Source organism: Tyto alba, unplaced genomic scaffold (genome assembly GCF_018691265.1).
Source record: "Tyto alba isolate M040663 unplaced genomic scaffold, T.alba_DEE_v4.0 Super-Scaffold_33, whole genome shotgun sequence".
Classification (NCBI taxonomy): domain Eukaryota; kingdom Metazoa; phylum Chordata; class Aves; order Strigiformes; family Tytonidae; genus Tyto; species Tyto alba.
Window position 1 is genome coordinate 15756914 of NW_024881308.1, and position 27808 is coordinate 15784721.

The 27808-nt window shown below is 49.3% G+C and overlaps 1 protein-coding gene across 8 annotated transcripts in view; it reads right to left on the reverse strand.

Moving 5' to 3' along the window:
- MYT1 (myelin transcription factor 1) overlaps positions 1 to 27808 on the reverse strand; it is a 67926-nt gene that overhangs the window by 20367 nt on the left and 19751 nt on the right. For 4 of the 8 annotated variants that reach the window (XM_042800908.1, XM_042800906.1, XM_033010356.2 and 1 more), the window contains exons 2-11: positions 23089 to 23189; positions 14889 to 14943; positions 12921 to 12951; positions 9564 to 9626; positions 8819 to 9066; positions 7062 to 7931; positions 6301 to 6435; positions 4772 to 4862; positions 3006 to 3119; positions 1367 to 1581 (exon numbers count right to left, since the gene is read on the reverse strand). In XM_042800908.1, the coding sequence (XP_042656842.1) occupies positions 1367 to 1581; positions 3006 to 3119; positions 4772 to 4862; positions 6301 to 6435; positions 7062 to 7931; positions 8819 to 9066; positions 9564 to 9626; positions 12921 to 12951; positions 14889 to 14943; positions 23089 to 23189 (1923 nt within the window). The remainder of the gene's footprint in view (positions 1 to 1366; positions 1582 to 3005; positions 3120 to 4771; positions 4863 to 6300; positions 6436 to 7061; positions 7932 to 8818; positions 9067 to 9563; positions 9627 to 12920; positions 12952 to 14888; positions 14944 to 23088; positions 23190 to 27808) is intronic. The other 4 variants (XM_042800912.1, XM_042800909.1, XM_042800907.1 and 1 more) reach the window with 3 other exon arrangements.

The window sequence follows — 27808 nt, forward strand, 5'->3', positions numbered from 1 at the left end:
AGTTTAATCCACGTCCTTGAGGTGGGGTGCGGGTATTTACCAGCCCGACCTGACCATATCCAGGATTGCAAGATGCCAATTTCAATTTCACACCGTAGGCTCAGCGAAGCTTTTCCATTTCATAAGTATTTCTACCACTAATAGACTCGCAATCAGCAAATTAGTAAAATAAGTGATGAGAAAAAATAGAAAGGATTATCCTAGTGGGTCTGCTGGAATTATTTTTGTCAGTACAATTACCCTGAAAATTCTTTGCTAATATTGCAAATAACACAATCTATTCAGCAAGAGAATCACTTGTGCTGGGAAACAAATTACTTTTCCATCAGCCCTAACCCAGGATGACAGTGGCAGTTGTGCTCTCTGGCCTCCATCCAATTTCATTGTCTGATCCTTTACAGATTTAGTACTGTAATAAAGGGCGCTTCCATTGTAGTGCAACAACCGGGATGCTTTCAAGTACGAGCACTTTTTAGAGAGCAGCTGCATCAGGATTAAACAGGATTGTGGAAGCGGGATTAGCCATACAGAAAGCCCTCTTGAGGCTGCTGACTTCTGCAAACTGGGCTACTAAATCTTTTTTTTTTTTTTTTCCTTTGTTTATTTTTTTTTTTTTTTCCTCAAAAAGATGTCTTCAGGTGAACGTTTGGTGTCCAAGGGAAGGGGGAAGGTTTAACGTCGGTTTGTGGCAGGCTGTCTCGCCACGCAGCTCCCCTCCTGCTCCCGACAGCCCGGCCCCCGAGGGTTTATTTAGCCATTTCATTTTCACCCACGCTTCCGTTGCACGGTGGTGTAACCAGTGCAAGTGCCTCGGTCCAGAGCAGGGGTAGGTGGCTACGATAGGAAAGAGCAGGGAGATTGGAGGTGGGTAATGGATAGGTAGCAGAGCTGGAGAGCAGAGCACGGCAGAGAAGACGAATGGGTGGAGTGGGTCATATATAAGATGGAAGAGAAGAAAACTGTAATCCATTTAGCTAGATGAGGAAAGACAGATCAATAGATATGAACTGCAAAGCAACGGGGACCGGCTGAGGACAACTGTGTAACTTATCCCACCTAGAGACATCACTCAGATTAATGTTCCCACCACTCGATGCAATTCTTCCCAAAGCTGAAGCCAAAGCGACTCTCCCCCAGGCAAAGCTTTACCGGCAGCCGCGGGCTCCTTTCCCCACCACGTACATTCCACAGGACCCATCTCAGCCTCCCCCGTCCCCATTTCTCCCCCTGCTTCACAGCAGCAGGAGGGATCCAGCGACTCAGCCCTGAGTCTCCCATCACCCCAAAGCCACGACCCCAAGAGCCTGGCAACACTCTGAGAAGAGCAGAAAATGCAAAACCCAGCCCGTCCCTGCTCCCAACTTACATTTAAAGGCTTTAGGTGAGGTTTCGCTAGTCTGAATCTTTGGGGCAAGCATGCGTTTGCCAAAAACCTGAGCATCAAAACTTGCATAATCGAAGGTGACCTTGGAGTACTTCTCCAGCTCCTTGGCCAGGTTGGCCCGGGGGGTTGCTGGGACCATGTTGGGCCGGTAGCTTCCGTACTGAGGGATCTCCAGTTGCTTCACAAAGCACATAGGCCTGAGGAGGAAACAACAAGAGACCGTGATTTCTTTTTTCCTCGATGAGATGTGTGTTGGGAGGGGACTGGACACGATGGGGACACGTAGCTGCACCTTGTCCCCAAGGGACTACTGGGGAAGAGGAGGCAGCGACAGCCCTTTTGCTCTCCCTCACCACATCCACATCTGGGTTTGGGTCTCTTAGCTTTCTTTTTTATTTTTTCCCCCTTTTCTTTTTTTTTTTTTCCCTCTTTTCAGACAAAACACCAATGTTTCACTTTCATACAAAACAATGTTCTTGCAGGCTGCTGTGGCGTGGCAGCACTTCCCAACAGCAATAAAAACTTGGGCATCGCTCACTTATGGGACCCAGAGCACAGGATGGCACGCAAAGGCTTGAGGACCCCAGTTTAGCTCCACTCCCCACTGCAGGTTCATTGCAAAGGCACCAGGGCCTCTCCCCTGCATGCAGAGTCCCTCTTAAAGACCCGCTTCTGCTGGGCTGCCTATCATGAATCAATTTGTCTTGCATATAAATTGTATATAAATGGCCTATTGTTATTCTCCTTCCCGTGACCTCTTTCCACCAGCGAGTCCTCAGAGCGGGAGCTCCTTGGAGCATGGACCGTCCTCGTGATGCGCTCAGAGCGCTCTGCGCCCGGCGCGGGCTCCGCTGCAAATAAATAAGTAATCGCCCTAAATGGCCTTTCCAAAGCACCGAGCGCCGGTGCAGTGGGGTGCTCAGCAGTCCCGGGGAGCAAATAAATAAATTAATCAGACCTCGATGCCTTTGTGGGAGTGTGGCTCAGGGCTCGTACCGCGGTTTTTATCCTGCTCTCATTGCAAAATAACTAAGCATATTACAATCCATCTGTAGCCTCATGAATCACATCAGCTGCGGAAGCCAGCATCTATCAGGGACATCCTTAATGTGAGACGGCCCTTTCTCCCACGAAGGTAGAGACGGGTGAAATACCAAAATAAATGTGACTGGTTTGGAAATGAGTGGCAGGTTTCTCTCCTCTGAACCGCGGAGGCTAAGGAAGAAAAGCGGGTGGACTTACGCGAAACTGCCATCAAGTGATTTATATGTAGCCTAAATCTCTTCCTCTCCCTCCCTGAGCCCACCCTACTTATAATGCTAATATAATAACCATCATTCTCTGGCAGTTTGCATCGCAGAGCAATCGGCACAAATGCCTTCTGCTGCACTGGTAAAACCCTTTGGCCTGTAGCCTCAGCATTAATTGATGCTACAGAAGCAATTCATTGTCCTCAATGCCCTCCCTGGGATCATCAATTAAATATCTCCCCACCTTGGCGAGACCTATGATCATAATAACAGGACTCAGCAGTATCAAGATACAGCCGGAGGGAGCCGTGACGGCTGCTCTTGCGAGCGTGGCATCGCGGGGAGGGCTGGGGCTTCGCGGTCCCGTTTACCTGAGTATCCGGTCAGAATTGGAGCTGGTCTTCGCAGGATCACCAGACTGGGTTTGTTGCTTTTCATGCGATTTGGCTAATTTTTCAGCAGCAGCAATGGGGCACCCAGATAAACTGGGAGGGTTTGGGTTTGTTTTTTTTTTTTTTTTTAAAGAAGGAGAAAAAAAGAGAGAAGGAAACCAAGCATGAGGGATGAGCATGAAAATCTTAATTTCAAGGACCCAGAGCTGAACTGAGCCCCTGAGAAAAGTGTTTACATTTAAAGGTGGGGGGTTTATTATTATTATCCTAGTTCACATTTAGTTTTGGCAAGCAGCAAAGCAGCCAAACATCAAGTGCCAGATCTCTCCAGGATGAGCCCCAGAGCATCCCTAGGGTGCAGAGGCGGATCAAGGAGGCAGCTCCCCTGGGCCGAGCACAGCAAGGGGAGAAGGGGACAGGCTGGTTTCTTTGAGTGGTTGTAGCAGTTAAATGGCATTTTTGATTTGTATTTATTTGGATCTCTTGCAGGGACTGTTTGAAAGGAGCCTTCTGAAGGGCACTTGTGGGGAAAGATTTGCACTTCTGATGTGCACTGCTGCCAGCAGGCTGGTGCCTGGGGGAGGTCGGGGGCTATAATGGCTTTTGCTCACACATGCCCTACGTGTGAGCCTGGCTCTGCCTCTTTGGGACAGCTTGGCCTCTTACAGCAGTTGCTCAGGAAAGGTGAAAAAACCCTCACAAGCAGAGCCTGCATGCTCCCAGCCAACCCCAGGCCATCACAGGCACCTTCATCACTGGAGCAGCCAGCACTGAGGGAACCCCAGCTCAGCCCTGTGTGAAATTCAGGGCTCCGACCCCTCCAGGTCTCAGCCCAAGCCACTGTGCCCAAAACTTGCTCCATAAACCACTAAACACCAGTGAATCATTTCATTCTCACTGGAATTGCTTGCCGCCTGCACCAAACCGAGCTGCTCAATTAACCAAGCAGATTTCCCTAATTGTCCTCTAGCAGCTACAGCTACAACGAAGCATCCACCAGCTTCCTCCATGGCTGAACGAGTAACGGCACAAAGTCACCTCATGCCTGCAAATGCATCAACATTCACAGAGCCGCCACTCTCTTGCCAATTAAGCTCAAGTGCAACGAACGGTAAATCATAAATTCCTGAGTGCATCCCTGTAGCACAAGGTAGTCTGGCCTTTTGGAAGGTTTCTAACTCTTTAAGTCTACCATTCCCTCCACTTGCAGCCCTCCCATTTGTAAAAGTGCTTGAGTTTAACCAAAGCCAGAACATGGGGTATGATTACAGGTCTCAGAACACAACCCTCTTCCCTCCTGACCACATCTGGGCTGAGGTCCTACAGCAAGAAGACCTAATTTCCCAGATCATCAATAATTTCAGCCTAAATATTGTGAAAACTCCTAGAAATCCTGCTAAGTGCCACACCACCAAACACAAACATCGTCCTTCAGTCAGCCTCACCAGGCTTCCTCTGTTTCCCTAGTGCCAACCACCTTTTCCATGAACCCCCACCTACATCTACCTACCCCTCCATAGTCCCACCTGCAAGCCTGGAAGCATTTCCCCGCTCTATTTCCCAGCCAGAAATCACTGCCCTGTCTTGATTTCCCATCTTATTCTTCATCTTAGGGTCATCCCTGCTTCACCCATCTTAGTTGCACCACCTCTCCGTCCAAGAGTAAAGCCAAGGTGTTGGGGAGGATGGTTGCCCTCCTGTCATCCTTGCCCTGGCCATTATGGAGAAGAAGTTGAAGCTGGTACCTCCTGTGCGTGTTGCGGTTGCTGTTGACGTGACCCTGTCCTGTGCAGCCTGGCGTGGGGCATTTCAACACGTTCTCGTGCATCGCCAAGACTTCAGAGCAAGAAGGGGAAGGGGAGAGGGGAAGGGAAGCAAAAACAACTTGATAAAAATCAGAGGAAAAAAAAGAAAAAAAAAAAAAAAAGACAAAATCATCAAGTCTTGTACGCTGGTTTCCTAGAAATCAGGGAACGTGAAATGCTGTAATTAGAATTCGTCTGCATAGAGAAAAAAAGATTTACAAGGCAGCAGTGCTCAGGTCAGCACTAGATTAGCATCTCTGCACAGCTTGGGCTTTCTCCTCATTTGCTGATGACAATCTGGTCTCCCCCATCCAGCCACTCCCACCCACCACCCTTTGGAGCCAGGTCCCCCAATTTCAGGTAGTTTTAAGTGATTGAAGTTGTATCTCTGCTTTTATACTTAGGACTAGTCTTTGTCTGACTTTTTTTTTTTTTTTTTTTTTTTTTTAATTTTAATCTTCAGGATTATTGCTTCCTGCAGCGCTGACCTTAAAAGTAAAGAAAATAATTTGATTTGAAAGCTTTTCTAAAGCACACAGCTTGTGTTAGTTATTTATTAATATTTTTTCTTGCATTCAAGCTTGTGTGAAGATAGCTGTACTTTCTCCTTGTTTCCTGCAGTTCTGTGTTTATGGCAGGTCTGCAACCTTTGAAATTACTGATAAGGAAGGGCTCTTTTTTTTTTTTTGGTCTATTATGCCATTATCATAAACATACAACATTGATTTCTATGTATATGTGCAGGGAAAGGTATTTAGAAAGCTGGTAGAGAGGTAGAAATAAAATATATATCTCTGTGTAAATATATATATATATATAAATCTGTTATGATGATGATAAATTTTTTGTGGAATAGATGAATCTTGGTTTAGCACCTGGTGAATTTTACAGTGATGGGAGCGTAGGAGACTCAGCTATCCTGCGCATCCTGAACGACTCCTCTCCTTTGCCGTACGGCAACACCTTCCGCACGTTTGGACAGCAAGAAAGAAGAGTTTCCCCTCCTTCCCAAAGTGATATCCCAAATAGGGAAAAATATGTGACATTCAGTGTAAAGATGGGAACTGCTTAACACACCTCGGGAGGTGGGCAGTCATTTTTAAAGCACCTCTTTGATTTTCAGAGAAGGGACCTCATTCTCCACAGGATGGTGCTAAAAATCTTTAAGAAGGGTAGGACTTCTTAGAAAACTCCGTAGCGTTCCCCACGAAGAGCAGTAACACTTTGGTGGATAGAAGCATCCCGGAACAACTTGGAAAAGCACCATCCCACGCCAGAAACTCTGTTAGACCCCAAGGATTAACACCAGGCCTGTGCTAGGGACTCAGTCATAAAACTCCCATCATTTGGGAGTATCTGGCGTGCCCGTTGGCCTTGAGACAGCTCTGCCCATCAGGTGGGAAATTCCCCCTAGGAAATGAGGCTTCAGACTAATTTAATCAACCCTTGTTATCCCCCCATGTACTCACTCTCGGGAGGGATCCTGTCTTTGTGCGGACAACCGGAGAGGCTGCGATGGTGGGGGTAGAGTCCCGTGACGTGGCCGGTCCCATCACAGCCAGGAGTTGGACATTTGATTTCTCGCTTCTCGGGTCTTGAGGGATCTAGAGATTGTGGGGAAAGGGCAGTAGGGAGCAGGTTATTGGATTTGGAGGGGAAAAGGTGGAAAGGAGAGGAAAATTGCCGAGGATGCTTCCCACCACTTTTCCAGTCAAACAGGGGGAAACCTTTGGGTTTAGAGGTTTTTTTCTGTAAGACTGGAAGTTTCAAAAATTAAAATCAGCAAAGCAATTTGAGTAACTAACCTGGCTAGGAGCACGGAGCCACTCACACTGACCAGACAGACAGCCTGGTTCAGCACCCACGGGCCTCTGCAGCCCCTGCCAAGTCCCTCGTGTTGCTGTGGCCGGACTCCTACCACTTCTTTAAAACCCACTTGGATTTTAAACCAGCCCTACTGCTCAGGCTGAGATTTTCAAGGCCCACAGGCAATTCAGCCAGCCAATTCCCCTGCTAAAATGTAGAGGACACCACCCTTTTATGCATTCACTGTTGACCTCTAGGATGTCCCCATCCCTCTGGGCATTGAGGATTTGTGGCTAAACTCCCTCTGTGGGCTGGGAAACCCCCTCAGCACCGTAATTTTCATGGGGTGCTGAGCAGACAAGTTCACCTCTTTCACTGGGGGTGGGAAGGAAGGAAGGAGACGTACGAAGGCTTGGCCCCATACCTTTGCCGTAGTAGCTCTTTCGGATGCTGTCCAGTGGTTTGCTCTGTTTCTCATCCACCTGGAAGTGCTTTACGTGCTCTCCTGGCAGCCGGCTGGGCTCCCGCACAATTTTCACCTGCTCGGCTTTCAGCGCAATGGCTTGTTCCAGCAGCCCCAGGTTCCCCCTCGTCATCATGTCATACATCTCTGACTCGTCGGTCACCGCCGATTTCTGGGAGCGGGCGTCGTCGTCTTTGTCGTCGTCTGACCGGACCTCCACGATGACCGAGTACTCAGGCTTCGGGCTGAACTGCCCTTCACAGTGGCTTTTCTGGGTGTCCTGAGAAGTGTGAGGCGCTTCTTCGCAGATCACTTCAGGAGCCATCTCCTCCTCCTCCTCTTCATCCTCCTCTTCTTCTTCCTCTTCCTCCTCCTCTTCTTCCTCCTCCTCCTCCTCATCTTCATCCTCCTCCTCCTCGTCCTCCTCATCTTCTTCTTCTGCCTCAGCCTTCTGCAGTTTGCAGGACTCCTCACAGTTCGCGTCGTCCCGGTGCTCCGGACACAACTCGCTGCTGCGTTCACTTGTGACCTCGATGACCTCCTCCGCATCCTCTGTCTGGATGATGATCTCCTTATCACACTCCTCCTCCACTAACTCCTCTCCCGCATCCTCATGGACCAAGTGCACAACGTTGGATGGCGGCTTGGAGACCTGCAGCTCAGCTTCAGGCAACTGCCCTTCGATGGCGAGGGTTTCCTCCGCTATTTGGCCTAGGTTTAGGAGAGAGTTGGCGATTATTTCTTGATAGCTGCTATAGTTGGCCTTGCTGGGCCCAGACGTACTTGTTGCTGGGTTTTGTCCATAATGGGTTGATTTTGCTGGGCTTCTCTCTGATGGGGGGAGAAGAAAGAAAAAAAAGAAAAGGGGAAAAAGAAAGAAAATAAGAGAAAGGAAAAAAGGAGGAAAAGAAAAAGAAAAAAAAAAGGGGAAATGAAAAGGAAAAAAGAAGGAAATGGAAAAGAAAAAAAGTAAGAAGAAAAAATGAGAAAAAAAGAAAAAAGAAAAAAAAGGAGGAAAATTAAAAAAAAAAAAAAAAGGAGGAAAAGTTAAAGGAGGAAAAGAAAGTAATTATGTAAGCTCGTAAACATCTCTTTATCTTACTTTAGCTTAATTGAAACCAGGTCCTGGCTGTTATACCCCTGGAGCAGCCTAATTTATTGCAATTGGGAATGGCAGGTAGGAAGGGGATTTCCACGTGGAAGCTTTCGTGGGGCTCAGATGCGCGCAGCCACCCAGCCTCCCGCTGTCAGCAGCCACCTGGCCCCCTCGCTCCCAGTGCTCCCCAAACCAGGGGCTCTGAAGTGGGGAGCAACACAGTGCCAGGACCGCGGCTGGACGTTCCTGCTCTCGGATTGCACCGGATCCAGCCAAGGGCACCGGAGAAGCCAGCCGAGCGCCTCGAGGCACCGATGCGGGCCCCCGGCTGCCCTCCCCGCTGCCATCTGAGCCACGCAGCGAGTTCCTCTGTGCTTTCCATGGGTCTTTCCCCAGGGAGCATCCCTGATGGAAAAACTCTCATTTTTAAGACACCGGAGACAATCTGTGCGTAGCCCCTCTCAGCTTAACAGGAGCTTTGCTGTTGCGCTTCCACCACGCGCAATAATTGAAGGACCCATCCTGTACATAATTCAGAGGAGCTATAACTCCTGGTTATTAACACTCCGTGCCCTTTTTTCATCTGCAGAACACAGCTCTGCAATCAATAATGACAAAGCACCTTCTGCCGGCTCGGGGCTGCGGGTCTCCTCCTGCTCCAACGCCTCCGCCTCATCCTCTTCCAGCGTCCCCTCCGACTCGTCGGAGCCGGACTCCTCCTTCGCCTCGGCCTCCTCGCTGCCGTCGCTGTCGACGTTGTAGCCTTCATCCAAGGCTAGCTTGAGCGGATGGGATTTTCTCTTCGACACCAGGTGTTCGGCCTCCGCGTCCTGAAGTTTCCTCTTCTTTGCTAGAGGGCAGCTTTGTAAACTGCAGATGGGATCAAGGAGCAGAGAGGAGGCATTGCCGAGTGAGAAAGGCATGGCTACGGCATCTGAACCAGTTAGGCAAAAGCAAGTGGGACAAATACACAAATGCTAAAAAAGAAATCATCCAGCAGCCCAGATTTTTAGGTGGTTTAAGGCTTCAGGGCCGGATGATCTGTTCTCAGACCTCAACTTTGTGCAACAATTCTTCTCAGAAGTCAGCTCAAGGATGCTGGGCTCACTCCAGCAGACCAGCAGGATCAACGGCTCCCAGCACCACTGCTGCTGGTGGCCACCAGTGCCACCATCAAACCGGGCAGGGGATGCAGAACTGGTCCCCGGGGCATGCCCCTCAACTGCTCAGATTTCACCATTACAGGGTGAGGAAAACCATCACTTGAGGCTGGCATGGCCTCCAAGGCAGCCACCCTCCAGTGAACGTCCGTCTTTAGGTTTCTTGCTCACGTTTTTCCATCCCCACCACCTCCAACCCAGTCTCACCTTCTGTGTCTTGCATACTTTCCACGGATGTGTCCTGAGCCGTTACAGCCTGGGGTTGGACAACTTGAGAGGGAAACAAGCAACCATCAACAACAGCAGTAGGACTCAGAGAATTCATTTTTAATTAGAAGTGTATAAACTATGGTCAGTTAAACAGGTCCTGTGCACAAGGAACAAAATAACTGCAAAAGGGAAGATAATTTCCCTCAAATGGTTCAGCTTGTCCCTTTGAATTCCAAGTGAGGAGGGCAGGAGAGCAGCCTTACAGTTTGCTAAAAATTAATGAAATTGCTCACCCCATTTAATTAGATGAATGGTTCATTATAGTTTTATGATTATGTTTAATTAAAGATTTGCATGTGTAAGAGCAAGCTTTTAAAAAGCAGACAACTACTGCACTCTGCCTCCCCACTGCTACTCTTCAGTTTTCTTTTTTTGCTAGTGCAGGAGGAAAACATGGGCTTTTCACTTATTTGATGGCTTATCAGGGAACAGGGGGTTCCTTGCACTAAGAAATGGGTGGCTTTTTGGAAAGAGCAGGCTGGGAGTGGACCGAGGAAGTCTGAGCCAGAGCATGTTGGGTGGAGATCACCAGGACAAAAACCCTCAGAAGCACCTCAGAGCCTCACTTCTAGGGGAACGGATGGGATTTAGGTGATCAGATCTCCCAAATCCCTGCATTTGTTCCTGCTGCTCTGCAGAAGAGGATGAGTTAAAGACTTCCAGGGAGCTCTGGGCAGCGCTGGCAGCCGCTGCCGCCTTTGCCACGGGCTGCGGCGACACAGCCTGCTTGCTGCATCCCTCGGCGCGGGGCCGAACGCCTCCCCTGCGGGGGTAATTAGTGCCAGCTCCAGGAGCTATAAGGGCTCCAGATAAGAAGCATTAAAGCAAACATTTTCTGGCAAAACCAGATTATGGCATTGATTATAGGATGCCCAAGTGACTTGCCTGATGCCTGAGGAATTCTGCAGTCGTGTAGGATTAATAACCTCATTTAGCACCGTATCACCCTCGGCCCGGGAAGTTGGAAGCGCTAATGAAATCTCTTGATGACAGTGCGGAGGGAGGAGGCATCACCAGCCCAGAGGGGATCTGGCCAGCCTGTTATTCTTGGAGTAAAAGACACGGGACAACATTAAATAGTACCAAGTGCCAAGTCAGGCTTTAGGGACTCAGAATTTCTGCTCTCAGCAGAGAGCTCAGCCCTTGCAGAAAGCTCAGGATAAGGAGGATCCGAGTCCACTAATGGATGCAGCAGCTCTGGGTGCCCTGGCGGGTTATTAATGGCTCAACTCCCCAGAACACCGTGCACAAGTCAGATCGCTGTGTTCAAAGAATATAATTCAACCCAAAACCAGGACAGGAAAGGGCTGCTGAACTGTCAGGAGAGTAGGAATCCCTCCTTCAGGGAGACTGGCTTGCTTTAGGTTAGCAAAGCTAGTGCTAAGAGAGTAAATGATGGCAGCACGTCCCCCAAGGGGGACACGGCTTTCTAGATGAGGTGTGGGTGTAAGCCGCACCTCCTGCCCCCGCCCAAGATGAATTGTTCTTTGCTCACAACCTACTTTCAACCCGAGATGGTGAGCATCCTCCAACACCATCGCCTAGGGGGTGGCTCCCAGCTTTTTTGGCATGTATGCACAGCCTGGGGTCTGGCTCGCCAGCGAGGCATCCCTTCCCGAGCAAAAACACTTGAGGTCCTACATAAAAAGATCTCACCCCACTAACACGTAACTGGAAGAGGGAGCTCCCCCTTTCGCTGCTCCCTCTGCTGATGATCTGAAAGTCTATTTAATTTTAATTGCCCTCAGCCGTGACTGAGGCTGCTCTGTCCTGAGTAGCCCCAGACACACATTGAGTGACTGCACGCCGAAAGACAGAGCGGTGTTTGTGATACCAGTGCCTTGACTGAAAAAGGCCTTATTCAGTGGGAAACAAGAACAGCTCTGATGAAGACGTTACAGGCTTTTATAAGCTTTCCTGAAGCGATTAAAGCTGATTTCCCCCCACCCCGTTTCTGATGTGATGAAACGAAGCCTGCAGTAAAAAGTAAGTAGGAAAGAGCCGAGTGGTTCAGCATCGAGGTTTTCCAAAGCAGGTGGCGATTTGGGATGGCTCTGACTTCAGCATGTCGATTTATTCCCTTTAAAAATCTCAGCGCAGGGGTGACGCTTGGCATTCTCTGGGCCAGGCTTTCCCTCCCCACTCTCCTCCAGGGAGGTTTCACGCATTTTGGCAGGAATCCCAAAAGGGGAAAGGGGCTCCGAGATCTATTAAAGCTGCTCTCCTTCCCCGCAAGAGCCACCACACCGACCTGCTCTCCCCCTCTCCGCAGCCTTCACAAGCTTGACAAAAGGGCCTCTTATTGTTATGCAGACGATGCCCTGCTTCCAATTAGTCGATTAATCGTCCAGCTATTCAGGCAATTAGGTGACAGCTGCAGAGATGGCTTTGTGGAGCACCCTGTCCTGCCCCTTATATATGTCACCTGCTCCAATTACCACCTCCACTCAAGTGTTCAGCAATAAAAGTTGGAGAAGTGGCATGCCCGCCGCTTGCTCCTCCCGTCTCTCCAGAGTAATAGGAGAGCCGAGGAGCAGAAATGCTCTGAAATTGGGCTGGTTAAGGTCCAATTACTCTTTGACACACACGGCTTTCTAAGGGAGGCTGCTAGGAAAGGCAGCCCCCACTATTAGTGCCTGTCCAGGTTAAAGACTCCTACCTCTTGCGTAAGCCCTTGTGCAAGGTTTAAAGGGAGCTTAGAGATGGGGAGGCTGTTATTTATAATGAGAAGCTCTGTACGGCTGCAGAGGCTCGCTCTGGCTCTTTTGGCTGCTGCTGTTCAGATGCCAGCGCTGCTAAATGAGTAACAGGACCTCGGTGACTCAACAGAGGACATAGGTCCAAAAGAGGAGCATCTGGCACGAGAAGTGATGTGACACAACATTGTTTAGGGGCAACAGGAGGATGTAAAATATACAGAAGAAATACTGGTTAGCAGGATGTTGTCCCTAACAATCTGGCAATGCAAACTGCGGGCATCAGGTTTTGCTGGGGTTTAGATCTGGGGTGGGACAGAGGATGGCTGGAGGGTCTTTGGTTTAATGTGACCCATCCAGAGCTCCCGTTTTCATCTGTGGTTCCTCTAATGTGTGTTGTCAAGCAGTGCCTCGAGGATTTGGGACACAACGAGGTGCCCACCAATACAAGCCCCACAGCAAGACCTCCACACCCCCTGGGTTTGCCCCCCCCTCACCCAGGTTCCCAAGCCTGTAAGGAGCTGCGGGGCTTCACCCAAGCCAGTCCCAGTATGGGGCCTCCCCCCGCCCCACTGCCGAGGAGGAGCAGGGTCCTTACCTCACCTCCTGGCCGATGAGCTCCGTGGGCACTGGGCGAAGGGGCGGGATGCAGCAATGGAAACAAGCACAAGGTCAAAAACACAACGGAGGTGCCCAGTCTCCCCCCCACCGAGACATCCCCCCTTCTCTGGGGAATCCTCTCCTGCCTGCAGCTGGGTTTCTATTGCCTCCTCGGGCATCTCATTTGGGAAAGACAGGGCAAATCTATCTTGCCATCATTCACTGCATGCCGGCCTGTAGTAAATCACAATCCTGCCTCGTAAATCCTCATGCCTGTGCTTGATTTCAAGCATGTGAGTGTGTGCTTGCAGCATCAGGGACTACCTCTCTCTAAATACATGATGACTTTAAAGTCAATGGAGCTATACCAATATACATGCATATGACTCAAGTCCTTTCAAGTAAAGACAGAATTTTCTCATGCCTTCTTCTCTATGTATGCCTTTAAAATATGCTTCTCAGTTGCTTTTTGCACAGTTCACTACTGTTTTGTAGCAATGGCCACATTTACCTCCTACATATCAACAGGCACAGGCACAATTTTTCTCCTCCCCTTGTCACACTGGACTGATCTGGGAGCTCCTGCCTATGCTCAGACAGGTGACAGGGAACGTGCTACTTGGCTTTTAGGGTAAACAATAATCTGTAGAGGGGTTTGGGGATTACTCCCCAGTTGTGAATTAAGAGGACTTCTCATTGCTTACAGCAACAGCATACAACATCGCGTCACTGCTGAAACCTTACATCCAGCCAGGAATCCAAACAATCAGGAGGAAAAAAACCCACAACACAAGTCTAAATTTGCCCAGGCTAAAAACCATAACACGTTTGCTCAATTTGTTTGAGCTAATTGGGTTTCCTGGGATCCAGCTCCCAGTGGGATGACTCACAAGCTTCAACAAACTGGAGGCAGTGGCAAGTCCCAGGGTGTATGCAATAAATTACCTTTTCACATCAAGAAACCCAGATTCAACTGTGGGGAAGGCAGGGTGTGAGAAAATAAATAGAATCAGGGCACTCTCATTATCAACCTGAGCGAGCACCTTTATGTACATGCAACAAAGCAATAAAACCCAAATATCTGAGCTCAACTCGGCACAATTGGCAGTACCTGGGGTTTGTTTTGTTTTAAAAAATATACGGATGCTGAGAAGAGCAAGGAGGAAGGTGGGTCAGGACAAAGGAAGGTGGTCCAGCACAGTGCTGTGGGGGAAGCTGCAGTCCCTGCAGTCATCACACTTTTTCAGCCAGCCCTGTTTGTTCCTCACTTCCAGCCACTTTTGCAATTCATTGAATCCACGGCCACAAAAAGGAACCAAAATTGAGAGGCCGGTCTGTGAGCATCACACGTGGCTCTGGGACCACCCGAGGTGACACCCCGTGCTCTATATCAGAGCACCTCGCCTCCTCCGGGAGAGAAAGCACGCAAAGAAAGACCTGCATGGGTTTTTTAAAGTTGGAAAACAAATAGCAATCAAGCTTTGCATTAACAAGCCATTTGTCCTCACGTCCCTGCCAGGGGACAGCCCCGTTTGCTTCTCCAGCTTGCACTACTTCTGCCAGGCACTCTCAGATGTGCAACTTCAAAGCCTCTGGCAGAGTGTGCATGATGAAAGCCCCAGGAGCTGATCTGAAGCTCCAGCGATTGCGATCCCCCTAAAGCAAAGCATGCAAAGGGGCTTTTTTTTTGCTGGTTTTTTTTTCACCTTTTTTTTTTTTTTTTCTTTTTTTTAATTCCCCTGGGTGTAGGGGATGAGGGTTAAATATTACGAGGACCTGTAAAGGTTTGTGGTTGGGAGTTTTCCAGGTTCATAGACAAATTTTGATGGGGTTGGAGCAGGGGAGCAGTGAGAGTAACTTAAAGAGTTAAGCCCGCGCCTGAAAAATCAAAGCCTATTTGGAACAAACAAAGTGCAGCAAGCTCAAGCCTATACATCCCTGCGCTGCAGGATAACTAGCTGCTCACCTCTGATAGACTTCGATCGTGTGCGTGCTCTCTTATCGTCATTTTCTAAACTCATCTGGAATGGAAAGAAAAGATAATTGTTGAAAGATAACACAAAAACTATTGTTAAAGGACAATCTCACATGTGGTTGTTGCTCTGTGTAAATACATGGGTGGCAGGGAAAGCTTTCCCATGTTTTTGAGACAGAGGTTTCTTGCATTGATTTTATTGTTCAACCCACAGTGCCCAAATTTAACAACCTTAAATTAATTTCCACATCTTGGGACACAATAAGGATTCTCTCCTGGTCATGTACCACAGAGGGACAAACCCCCAAATGTGATGGCCCGTGATGGAAAAGGGCTGTCTGAGATATCACTTGTTAAGGGCAGAACTAATTTATCTGGATTTATGCCACTGAAGTGCTGTGAATACCTAGGTGAGTAGCCAGCACATATTCAGAAATCTGTGAATATGCAGCCGAGCTGATCTGATGCCTGGGAAGGGCAACTTTTCATGTAGTGCCCTAAAGAGCAATCTCTCCTTTCCATGTAAATTTGACACAAAGACGATTGGATCTAAATAGCCCCTGCAACGTGGACATCAAACGGGCGGGTCTGCAGGGAATAAGGGCATGAATAAGTAACATCGGGGACTTCAAAGTGGTTGATATTAATTAAACATCACAACATGCCACAAGGTAGCGGAAGGCTGAAGTGCAGCCACCTCTGGGGTGCAGCATGGGCTCCGTGCCCCGGCGTCAGGGAGGTCTTTGAAATTAGGCTGTGCCTGGAGGTGGGAGCAGCGAAAGCAGGGGACCTCCACAGCGGGGCAAAAAGACATAGCCAGAATAACAGAAATGTGATTAAAGTTGTCAACAAAGTTGCTGAAGTGGTCAAAGGGGTGGTTTTAGGTCTCGCCATCCTCACAGATGCTCGCTCTGCAGGCAAGCGCATTTGGCAGCAAATGCCAAGGGGGTGCGCAGGATCGGGGTGGGAGCAGGGAGGTGGGTTGGAGCCTGGTGGGTTGGGGCCAAGAAAATTTGGGGATTTATTAGTGTTACCATCTGGGACGTTTCCTCTCAGGATAATGAGAAAGACAGAGAAAAGCAGAGGGAAGGACCATTTCCAAGTGGTATTTGACATAATAAAACCAAAGTCTCTTTGGAGCATCCTCTACAAATTCCAGTTGGAGAGAGATGCGACCAGCTCCCATGCCATCCCAAAATGAGGAGGCTCCACAGCTAACCTCCTGGCACCCCCGAAAGAAGAGGGAGAACATGAGCACGTGCTGCTCCGCTGGCGGTGGGGACAACACGCGCGTGACGTGCCACCACATCCCCATCTGCACCTTGAAACTCCTTCGTGATGGCTGCTGCTCACAGTCCCCAGGAGAAGGGGCCGGGGGGGGCCGTCACCCCTCACCCTTGAAGGAGGCACAGTTTGGTTTGGGCCTCTCATGTCCCCACTGAGGTTCGGGGGTGGCGAGGAGGGAGGGAGGCTGTGGGGCGGGTAGGGAGAGGGGAAGAAGGTCCCCAGCCGATGGGGCACCACAACTGAAAACACATCAAAGGGGAGGGATGAAATTTCCCCAAGTGCCTCTCTCCTTCCCACTGCTACCCTCCAGAAATCCAGCACTAACACACAATGATTTACGTGATTTGTTAGATGGGGAGATTGGAGCAGGGAGGGGAAGAGAGGGGAAAAAAAAAAAAAAAATCAAAACCTGGAGCAATTTATGCATCCTGTCAGCATTCAGCTCATGGCACCGCGGTGTTGTGCTCCACGTTTATTACAATCTTCCCAATAACACAGCAGACAATTACTATAATTTCTATTTTTAAAGCCCCGGTTCCCTGCGGACCAATGGCTCACGTTTAAAGTGTGGAGAGGAGCAGGTGTCAAAGGGACTTCATTACATTTATGAGCCTTTCAACGCCGGCGTGCGCTGAGCGAGCTGGCTAATGCCGCCGCTGCACGCCGACAATACGACTAATACGTTTGATTGCTGGGAGCCAGCCTCCAACCAGAATGAATTTCAGAGAGGGTTTTTTCTTTCTTCTTTTTGTTTTGGGTTTTTTTTTTTTTTTTTGACAGTTTTCCCAGGGAATTGGCACGTGTTGGGCTGGTGCCTTGGCAATATGGGTTTCCTGCAGATAAATTATTCAAAGCGGCAGAGGAGGGCAAGCGGGAAGCGTAACGGGCACCGCCTGCAATGTGCCAGCTCTGGCCAAAATAGAGGAAGGGCTGGGACCCAGCAGGGACAATGCGGGAAAAGCAGAGGAAAACTTCAGTTTTCTTAAACCTGCCTTTCAAGGACAAACTGCTCGCCTATAAATGGGAGAGATCCAATTTCATATCACATCTGTCTTCCAAAAAAAAAAAAAAAAAATGAGCTGTCACATCTGAGCTAACATCCCGGCTCCTCACTACACCTTAGCACCTCAGAAAGCAATTCCTCCCATTGCCTTCAACACCTCTTTCAAGCCAAGATCAAACACCCCAGGAAGATGGGAGCACCCTCGGTCACCTCATGGGCGAAGCAGACAGGACCCACCTAGGGCAGGGATGGACCCAACCTTGCTGAGGACCAAAGGATGGAAAAGCCAAATAGGCTGCCTTGCCTGGCCTACTGTACAAAACAGCCTTTTTTTTTTTTTTTGAGAAAAAAAAAAAAAAAAAAAAAGAAACCCACAACTAAATTATTGGGGTTTTTCCCCTGTAGGAAAGGCTCCATTACTTGGTTAGAGAACTTGACCCAGCCCCATGGCTGCATATTTTAATGCTTTGCTTACAGCACCGGAGGGATGGGGTGGGCTCTGCACACCCAGACTCTGTTTTCTACCATCAGGCTCCTTTTCTCAGCTTAAATCAACAGCAGCAGCATTCTCAAAAAAATCTTCGTTTCCTAACAAAGTGCAGAAATAAGAGGAAAAAGATCCATTTCTGAGCTCAGCTCCTGCTCCTCCCAGGCAACTTAAATTAACTGACATGGCCATTACTGCACTTCTGGAGCCTCCGTGGTTATAGGGCTTGGATGTATGAAGGTTACATGAAACCACTGTCCTTTATTGTTCACCTCCTCAGCGAGAAGCCCTCTAGACAGATCGTTTTAATGCGAAATTTCAGGTCACATAGTGCATGTTTGCAGTCTTGGAGACTGACGGGGTATTTTCATTTGTTCTCTCTCTTGCTCGCATAATAGCCAGGCTGAGAAGCTATCTGGATTTCACTCTTATTATTTTAACTCTGAATGGAAAACGAAGCAATCTGAAAGGAAACCTGCAAATAAATTATTGCCACCAGATGCCAGCCTCAGAGCATATTAGTCCAGCTAGGAAAGGAAGAAGCTTATTCTGCTCCTCCTCACCTTATCACTGGATTATCTCTCACATTAAACCAAAATAAACATCCAGAAGGTTTCCTAACTCAATGCCAGGAGACAGCACAGTGGAAAGGACCCTGTGCTGGCTCTCGAGTGAATCACTTCAGGATTCAGCTCCATCCTCTGCCACTGAGAGTCAGGGTAACCTTGAGAACATCACTTCATCTCTGGGTGCCCCTCATTTTTATCGTCTCTCTAAACGGGCCTTTCCTTACCACGTGTTTTCCCCCCGCTACGGAGCTTCCTGACATGACCATAATACAAGCTGTACTGGTGATGTCCCGGTGCTGCAAATCCAAATCAATGAGGTCCAGATACACTTGAAAGACAGTTTAACCTGAGTACAACGTGAATTTTAACAGCCTACTTCTACAGTAGCAGTCTTGCTCTGCTGCCAAGACTACAGCAATACAGCGTAGGAACAGCAGCACAGATCTGAAGTTTAATTTTATGGAGTACCGACAGGGTTGATATTTTATTCTTCTTTCTTATCTTAACACACATTTCTTTTCCAATGGAAGACCTAGGTGATAACACAAAACTGCTGGAGCCTCCCATGCTCTGGTGCCCAGGTGTGCCTGGGCTTCGACAGCTCTATGCAAATACACCATTAAGGGCCACGCTGAAATTCCCCATGGTCAGCGGTAATACTTTATATGTATTCAAGAGCACCATGGAGCTCAGAGAAAATAAACATGCTGAAAAAGCCTTCAGCTGGACAAAGGGAGGTGAGGATTCAGCGGGAATATTTATTTTACTCTGAAAGCAGCAGAGCTTCCATCAGTGCTTATTTGTGGACATAGCAAAATGCCATTTGCAAGAAGCTGTGTCTGAGCTTTAGAGGGACAGACGGACAGAGGCTCTATTTTTAGTGAAAAAAAAAATCAAAACCTAAAATTGCCAAGCAGCAGGTAAAGCAAGAGGAGGAAAATGCCAGAAGAAATGACATTTTTCCTACGGAATTGTTGAAACGTGGTTTCTTACTTGCTCCTTCCCCTCTTCCCGGCCCAAAGAGCCCCTGCTCTAGCTCCTCGAGGGAGAGGGCCGTACTGCCCGCCCCAGCGAGGCAGGACCCCACCACACCTCACGGGACCCTGCCCACGCAGGTCTGAGGACGGTCCAGCCCCCGTAACCCCCTTTCAGGGCTGGGTTCAAAGCCAGGACAAGGGAAGGGAAGGGAGAAGGATGCTGTCTGGGAAACCTCCACCATCACCAACCCTGTCCCAGCAAATTCCTTCAAGCTCTCACCAGGGAAGATTTAATTTGCCGATTAATTTGCAGTGTCGTCTGCTGCTGCTTTCTTACCCAAGGATCAAGTGCGAGCCGATGAAGGGAGCAAACCCTGAGGTCCAGCTGGATGTAGACTATAGGGAGAATCACAGCCAGGCAGCAAAACTGCCACTTGGCACCCACCAACTGGGGAGAATGGCTTTGAATGGCCTGTCCTGATCACTCCTCCCTCTGCTCTTTTTTTGGATGTTTTTTTCCCCACCCCATAAGGAATTCCGCCCCCCTTGGCTGCCTCAGGCTCGACAGGGGTTTGATCCCAGACCAGATCCAACCAGACCTGGATCTGGGTCTCCAAATCTCTCGGGCTTGCTCTCTGCAAAGTGCCATGGCACCGTCGGTCCTTGCAGAAAATGAAGAAGGCTTTGTCCTGCTTAGCCCCAAGAGGGCTTAACTTCTCTAGCTGTGAAGTTCTAAAAAAATAAAGAAGGGACGATGGAGAAAGAAATACCCTTGATCAAGAGTCTGCCTCTACTTTTAAAAAAAGGCTCAACAGTAGCTCCCAGCTGCTATTTTATAACCACACTCTGAGGTTAAGGCTGTGGTTTGGTTTTTTTTCCCCTTCTTGCTTTAGGGTCTTCCTTGCTGCTTGATTTAAATCCTACTGACATTCCACCTATTGTGAGTCCCGTACTCGGCTGAATAAACTACTGTCTGCCTTTTGCTCTCTGACTGCTTCCAGGGAAGGACACCCAGTGCGTTGTTCTCGGGCTTGGAGTTGGAGGGGGGGGAGGATTTTGCCTCGACATCTTTAGATACAAACCCACAGCTTGTACCCACCTCAAATTAAAAATTACAGCTGTGTCACAAGCATCCTCCTGAAGCCATGCTGTCAGTTTGCATTTGCAGAAAGGGTCCAACCCTTACCCCCTCCCAAAAAAAAAAAAAAAAAAAAGAATATAAAAAAAAAGAGCCCAATGCTGCAAATGAAACGCTTACCCAGCGCTAATGCTCTGCAGCGATAGCAGAGGCATCCTGCGCACAAGTGAAACGGACCAGAAAAGATGCTCCCGAGCATCACATTTGACACAGCCGCAGCTGTATCGTGTGCCTCTGCAGCGCTGACACTCGAGCATTTAGGCTGGGGTGATTTCATATGCGGTAGTTTAAGTTGACACATACTTTCCTCTTGACTGTTTGAAAGCGCTACGACACGCCATCCAAACGCCATTTCACGCGCAGAGAGACCTAAGTGGCTCCGTACGTGCAAACAGCTCTTACGCCAGAAGAGGAGGGGTAGGGGAGGGGGGAAATAAAAAATAATCAGAGTTCTTCAACCTCATTGTTTTCAAGCTCAGTAATAAGTTGCTTTTTTTTAATAAGGTTATTCTTGAGTGGCGTAATGCGAGGCAATCCTGAAGCGAGCTACACACACGCCTCCGAAGGGGATTGCAGCAGCCGCTGGGCTCCGATGGCCCCATCAGCATCCACCCTGCCTGTCCTAACAGCAGCCAGCCTTCAGCACCAGCCTGCCCGCTGTTCAGCGACCCCCCCCCCCCGGCTCACCGTGGCACAGGAGAAGAGAGAAGATTTGGGAGAGAAAGATTCATTTCTCCACCAGCCACCGTGGTCCAGAAGGAAGCGCAAGCAGGAGCGTCCGTGCGGACGGTCTCAGCTGGCTCCGTGCAGAGAGCACCTCTCCCCAGCACTCTTCAGAGATCTCATTTCAGACGTGTCATGGGAAATTTTATCCGGTGCCTGGGCTTCTTTAGAGGCAAAAATAAATAAGTAAATGTGCCCCACATCCCATTGTCCTTCACCGTTGCGCATCCTGTGGATTATGAGCTGTAGCTGGCATGAAAAACTACATTTAAACACAATATGTATTTATGAGCACACATGCAAGTTGAAGCGTGCGCACATGGTGCAGATCCCAAGGTTAGAGAGGATTGAAACCTCTCTCCCTGATGTGAGGTAGGAGGGCTGGACACACATACATAATATCCAAATCTAACCTATCATGAGTTCTACCTGAATTTTAGGAAAACATAACAGAGAAAAAAAAAAAAAAAAAAAAAAGCATGCTACTGCACTGATAGGTAAAGAAATATTTTTTAAATATGCTTAAATGGATTTAAAGTAACACATGGGGAAAACTGCTCATAGAGAGCTGGCGGTAGCGTGAGCAAAGCCTGCTGCCTCCTTCCCCCTCTCCTATACAAGTCGAATTTGGCTTTTATAACAAAGGGCCGGAATTCATCTACTGCTCCCTCACACACCTCACGCCGACAGCCTCAGTCTTGCAGCCAGTGATGCGCAGGATCAGGCCCTCACGTAACCTCAGCATCCCACAGGGTGACTCTTCATGGACCTGGCTTTACAGGACCAAAACTCCCAACCTCCGAAAGCTGCAGCTCCCCAAATCCTGCAGCTCCCCCCAATCCTGCTCCCCCTTCAGATGCCCCCTCCCCACCTCCTCCTCTTGCCCCCAGACAGGTTGCTCTGTTAACACACAGATAAAGCAGAGCTGGGGGTTGCAAGAATCAGTAAATATTAGCAATGTGTTTGACAGAGGCAGAGCGCTAGAGGAGCACCAGGTACCAGGAATATTACCTTTTGTAATCATTGCTTTATTAACATACAACAATCTTATTAAATCTAATCTAAGTGCTTATTTGGCAGGTTCAATAGAAAAGCCTTAATTGAGCTCACTTTAAATATAGCAACAACTGCTTACTCTGCTTTCTAAGAAGGTGTGAGCTTTCCTGGCGGCACCTGCTTGCAGCTGACAGCTAGTTAGTGAAGAAGGATGGTTTTTAAGGGTGGGTTTTTGCTGATTTGGGGTTTTCCCAGGGTCTCAGTTTGTGTGGGGATACAGGAAGAGTTGGTAGCATCAGTCACCCAAGGAGGGCTTCCTCCACCACCCAGGTGGGTCCATCCGAGATGCTGCCTCGCTACCGAGAGGCCAAAACGGGACAGGAAGAACCATTTGCGTAACGAGCAGCCCAGTTCTATGCTTAATTAAAGCTTCCTAATCTGCTGGCAGTGAATCTGCCAGGAGGTTTGACAGCCTTGGCTGGACCTCTTTCATCAGCCACAGCTGCAGCAGTAAATGAGTGGCTCTGTTGAGCCCCCAGGAGCTGCCTGGGGTCCCAGTGGGGATGAATGCTCCGCTTGTCTTCTCCAAAGGCACCACAGCTTCACCTGGCGTACAAGGGGCTTCTTCCGACCAGCCGGCGCCTTGGAGAAAGGGCCTATTTTAACAGGCTTGGGACTGACCTAAATATCCAGATCTGAGCCATCCTTGAAGGATGGGACTGGAGAGGAAGGCAAGGATTTAATATCTGGACTCAAAGCCAAATCTCGACAGCTGGAAGCCCTCTCTGCCCGGATTCACCACGCAGGACATTTGGCTGTAGCAAGGAGACAGAAACTTCCAAGTCCTGCCCATCGCTTTGGGTACCGGAAAGGCTCCATCCCCCCCAGGACCACCTGGCTGGAGCAACACGTGGCCCTCGTCCTGTGGCCAATGCATGGGGAACGGGGGGGTCACCGTAACGAAAAAGTACAAAGTACGTGCTTGTGGAGGACCGAGGGCTTTCTGCTCACCTTGATGCGTGTGCCGTGCAGGCTGGCGGCTCCCTCGCAGCTGCTGATCTTCTCTCCGCAGGTCCACCTCTGATTCAGCAGCTCACCCCGAAACTCATTTTCTGGGGAGGGGAAGAGGAACACGGGGTCAGCCCAGTACCCCATCAGCAGCATCAACCAGCGGTGAAAATGCAGTATTTATTCCCTGCCTGCTTGCTTTAACAGCCGTACAAATCCTGCCTGAGGGTCTCTACGTCCCGAGCAGAACCCCAGGGTGCCACACCAAGGCCAAGAGCCCCAGCCATGAAGAATTTGCGTGTGTCCCCTCAGCCTACCCCAAACACTGCAATGCTGCTCAGCTCGGTCCTCAGTTGGAAAACACAGTATTAACAGTGAGTGTCACTGGTGGGCTGGGCAAGGCAGCTGCCAGCACCGGCCTGGGAGCCTCGTGGTGCCCATAGCCCTTAACACCATCTTCTCTTCCCAGGGATGAAGTTAATTTTTTTAATCTTTCACAAAAATTTGCACATCTACATCAGTGGATGGGACCCATTAGCTGGGGATCACCAAGAGTGGGGTCCCTGCGCAGGTTTCCATGACAATTATCTGGGACATCAGTGTTTTGGAAGCGGGTCACTGGTGAAGGTGCAAAACAAGAGTCTTGAAGTTAAAGGTCCCGGTGGCAGAGCCGCTTTGGGAGCAAGAGAGAGCGAGAAGAGAGGAGCCTCCATCCGAAGAGAAAGATTATGGGAAATACATACTTTACAAGCAGATTCTTGGCACTTGCCCTTCATCTAGTACAACTTCAAACATCTTCAAGGGGCTGGTACCGGCCCTGCCGCCCACGGAGGGATCTGGGCCGGCGTGGAGGAGCCGCCGTGGCGTGGGAGCTGCGTGGCAGGGCCTCCCTGGCTGAGCTGTTATTGCTCACTGTGATGAGATCAAGAGTGTTTGTCCCCGGCCTCCGGCCCCCGGGCCCCCAGCGTCACAGCTCACCTTGGCAAACCGCTGTCGCTTTGGGCACCGCCGCCGCCAGCCTTCCCCTCGCATCTTTAATTGCGGCTCCCTCTGGCATTGAGCGCTGAATAATTTATTGCCTGTTCTCCAAGCCTTGCTCCATTCATCTTCTACCACCGACGCAAAGGAAAAAGGAGAGCATCCCCCAGAAGGAGACACGTGAGGAGCTACACACGTGCCGGCACGCTCATTCATCTCGGGCTGCTAATAGCCTGGGGAAGAGCTCAAGGCAGAAGCTTCACTTCCTCTACTGGAACAGAATCCCGTGCTTCCTTGACTTGATGCTTCTATTATTGGGGTGATCTCAAAGATGGCAAAAGCAGGGAAGGGGCTCACACATGCTAAAGGGAACTTGTGGAAGGTGGGTGTTTCCAGCAATGGGTAACTGCTGAGTGTATAGGACACCAGCCAAGGAGCTTTGGGTCTGCCTTGCCACAAAGCAGCTTTAGGAGAAGGTGCAGCAGATACCTAGGGTGTTTATTTCTCCCCTGCCTGTGTCTGTTCTCTGTCCATTAGACATTAAGGAACAACCAGTACATCCCACAGTGCTCTTGCAAGAATGAGTACATTGAAAGACTGGGATAATTCGATCCTATGGTGATGAACAATCCAAGTTAGCGCCTAAGACAGATGACCGTGAAAGTCACCTTCATGTATTTGTCCTAAAACAGAGCAGTTCTGAAGCCAGGAGGGCAGCTGGGGGGACTTTTCTAAGTTTCACAGGAGAAATATCTGTGTTGGAGAGTCCACTTCAAACTCTGTTTGAAGCGCTGTGTTCCAGACTGGACTCACAGGAAAGGCACCAGGCTTGGAAACAAAATCCAGGGGTTGCTGAAACATTACTCTGCTTTGGAGAAGCTCTGAGGAGAGGGAGCAGGCAGGCACAGATGGCCAGGCAGATGATGAAAACTAAGCAAAATGCTAGAGAAGGACAGAAGAAAGGAGAACAGAGGGGAGAAAAAACATCAAAAAATAAGAATAAAGATGTTTCTATAGCATGTTCATAGGACAGTACAGCCTGCTTGCTTATCTGAAGCATTTCCCTGAGCATCCTACTCTGAAGCAGCATGTTTTAAAGCAGAAGCATCCTCTGGGATGCGGTAAGGGCAGGAGTAGAGAGTGGGTTAAACCGTAGAAACATTGGATCCTGGATGCAAGATAACTCCAAAGACAGCTTAGAAGATTTTTGAAAGGTTGAGAGGTCATGAGATTCAAGCCTGAGGAGGCAAAACCAGCAAAACACACAGGCATGTTTAGCCTCCTTGGGCCTTTTTTGCTCACGCATGCCTAAGTTGTAGGGTGAGTTCCAGAAGCTGCCACAGTAAATCTGGCCCGAGATGCCAGCTTGCCCTTGCTACAGGCCCCATCCCAACCTCCCGTGCCTTCGTCCCTGTGAGCAAGAGGAGGGGAAGGGGCTACGTGTCGGAGCAAGGAGCCTTGGCCAAGCTGCAGGTGTGTTGGCCATGCCAGCTCAGCACCCTCCTGCCTGCTCCCGTCTCTCTGCCCAGCCCAGTTCAGATGGCCAAGGCAGCTCCGTCAACACACGAATCAGATTTCCTCTACTCCATGCTGCTTAAATGCATCTGGTCTCTGGAGAGGATCAGCTTTCACTGCTGGCTGTGCCCTTTCCACCTCGCCTCCAGACCCTGGGTTCAGCAGAAGCGCAGTTCACCGGCTGTGTGAAGGACACTTCTCTTAACCCCTACCCAGACCACCCAAGAGGAGATGCAGGATATTGCTGTAAATGCAAGTTTTTGCCCATGGGAAGCAGATCCCGGAGGCAACAGCACATTCTGGGGTCCCCTCCTGGCAGAACTGAGACAGCCAAAGCTCATAGCCAGGAGCACTTGCATCCACCACCCCCTTGAAAAACCACCTAGCTGCTCAGCTTGCCCGATAGATCACTGCCTGATGTTCACATCCCAAAGAAAGTCACCAGCATTTCATCACCTGCTCCATCCTCAGTACCCACCACCCAGTCAGGACTGGGTCACACACTGGGGTCCCTCATTGGACAGGCTGATTTTCCCCATCAACATTTACAACAACCCACTGCCAAAACATCCGTGTGACCTCTTCCAAATGAGGTTCTTTCCCAAACCCTGAATCTATTTGTCTCCCTCTCTCCTTCTGAAATACCTACAGAGAAATGTCAGCTATGAACCAAAGCACTGAGTTGTGCAGAATCCTGGCACGAAGGAGCAAGTTCTGTGAAACCTTTGGGTCACCCTCATCAACTCCAAAGGAGGAGAACTGGAAATGTGGGAGGGAGACCACACGCAATTCAGAGTGTTAATCAGACTTGGGTGTGGTTTACTTTCCATTTCCAAAGAGAGAAGAAAGCATTGATGTGCCAGAAAAAAATTAAAGCCTCCAAAGAATAGCTGAAAGTTCCCCCCAAAATAAACCCAACAAACCTCATAGGAAGCTTTGGAGTTCAGAAGATGAATAGAAAATGAAGCAGGAGGCTGGGGGGGGGGGGGGGCTTCCTGGGTGGGAGCCAGCTCCCACACGTGTCCTTACAACGCCAAATCTATGCAGAGGTTACATCTGCTATAGCAAAGTGATGGGGTGAGAGACAGGTTCCTTAGAGAAAAGATGGGGGGTGAAGGCTTCGTTTCCTCATAAGATGCGTCACTGCATATTTAAACAGAAAGACTGGAAGAAAAACATATCAATCTTCATTTGCTCCCCCAAGTGTGAGGAAAGAAAAAGGAAGAGTGTAAGATTTTTCTTCATCTGTGTTCAGGCGCATTTTTCATGGGGAAGGTGAACCCTCTGTTAAGAAGGCAGCAGCGTGCTGAGAACAGGCTGAGTCCTTCGGTGTCCCAAGAGAGAACTCGGGCTCACTTCTGAGAGCAAATACAGCAGCAGTGCCAGGGATCAGAGGGTGCCCTTCGGACCCCACCTCTTAAGAATTTAAAAAAAAAAAAAAAAAAAAAAAAAATCTCAATTCCAAATTTTACATCTTCTCTGAGCTGCGAAAGCCACCCATGGGCCCCTCCACTTGCTCTGCACTGCTCGCTGGCTGCCACCCGTGCATTTTGCAACGCACTGCCCACACCCGCTGCTCTCCATGGCCACCAGCCCTGGAGAACACCGATAACTGAATCTACTTTCCCGCGTGGCCCCAAACCCACGGCACAGTGAGAGCTGCTCTTCCAGCAGGCAACGCGAGCCTTATCTTTCACTTAAGGCTTGGGTCGCAGATCCCGGCTGCACCGCCGAACCCCCTTGCACAGCCCAACCCAGCCCGAAGCACGACTCATCGTGCCCAACCCTCGCCGAGAAAAAGACTCCTCCGAGCCGATACCCCACGCGAGCGCCTGCCAGTTCAGCTCTCACGCACGCAGGAGCGCAGCAGCTATGCATCAGGGTGCTTTTTGTCAGGGGAAACGAACTAAAACCCCCGTAGGGATCAAAATACACTGAAAAAGTAGAACCCAGCTACTTTAGCAATTCTTCTCCGTTCTTCTCTGTTGCCAGCAGTGTTAGTTTAACCCCCTCTCAGGGCACAGAAATACTGTCTATTCGACGCAATTATTGCTGTTTACTGTGGCACGACTATGTTCAGTGCTTCAAATTTAGCTTCCCAAACATGCATTTAATTTAAGATCTAATACCGGATGTTAATTGTATATTGCACAGTAAACGACTGATCATTAAAACATATTAATTGAGGCTTAACAGCTGTGTAATAGATACTACATCTCATACTTATCAG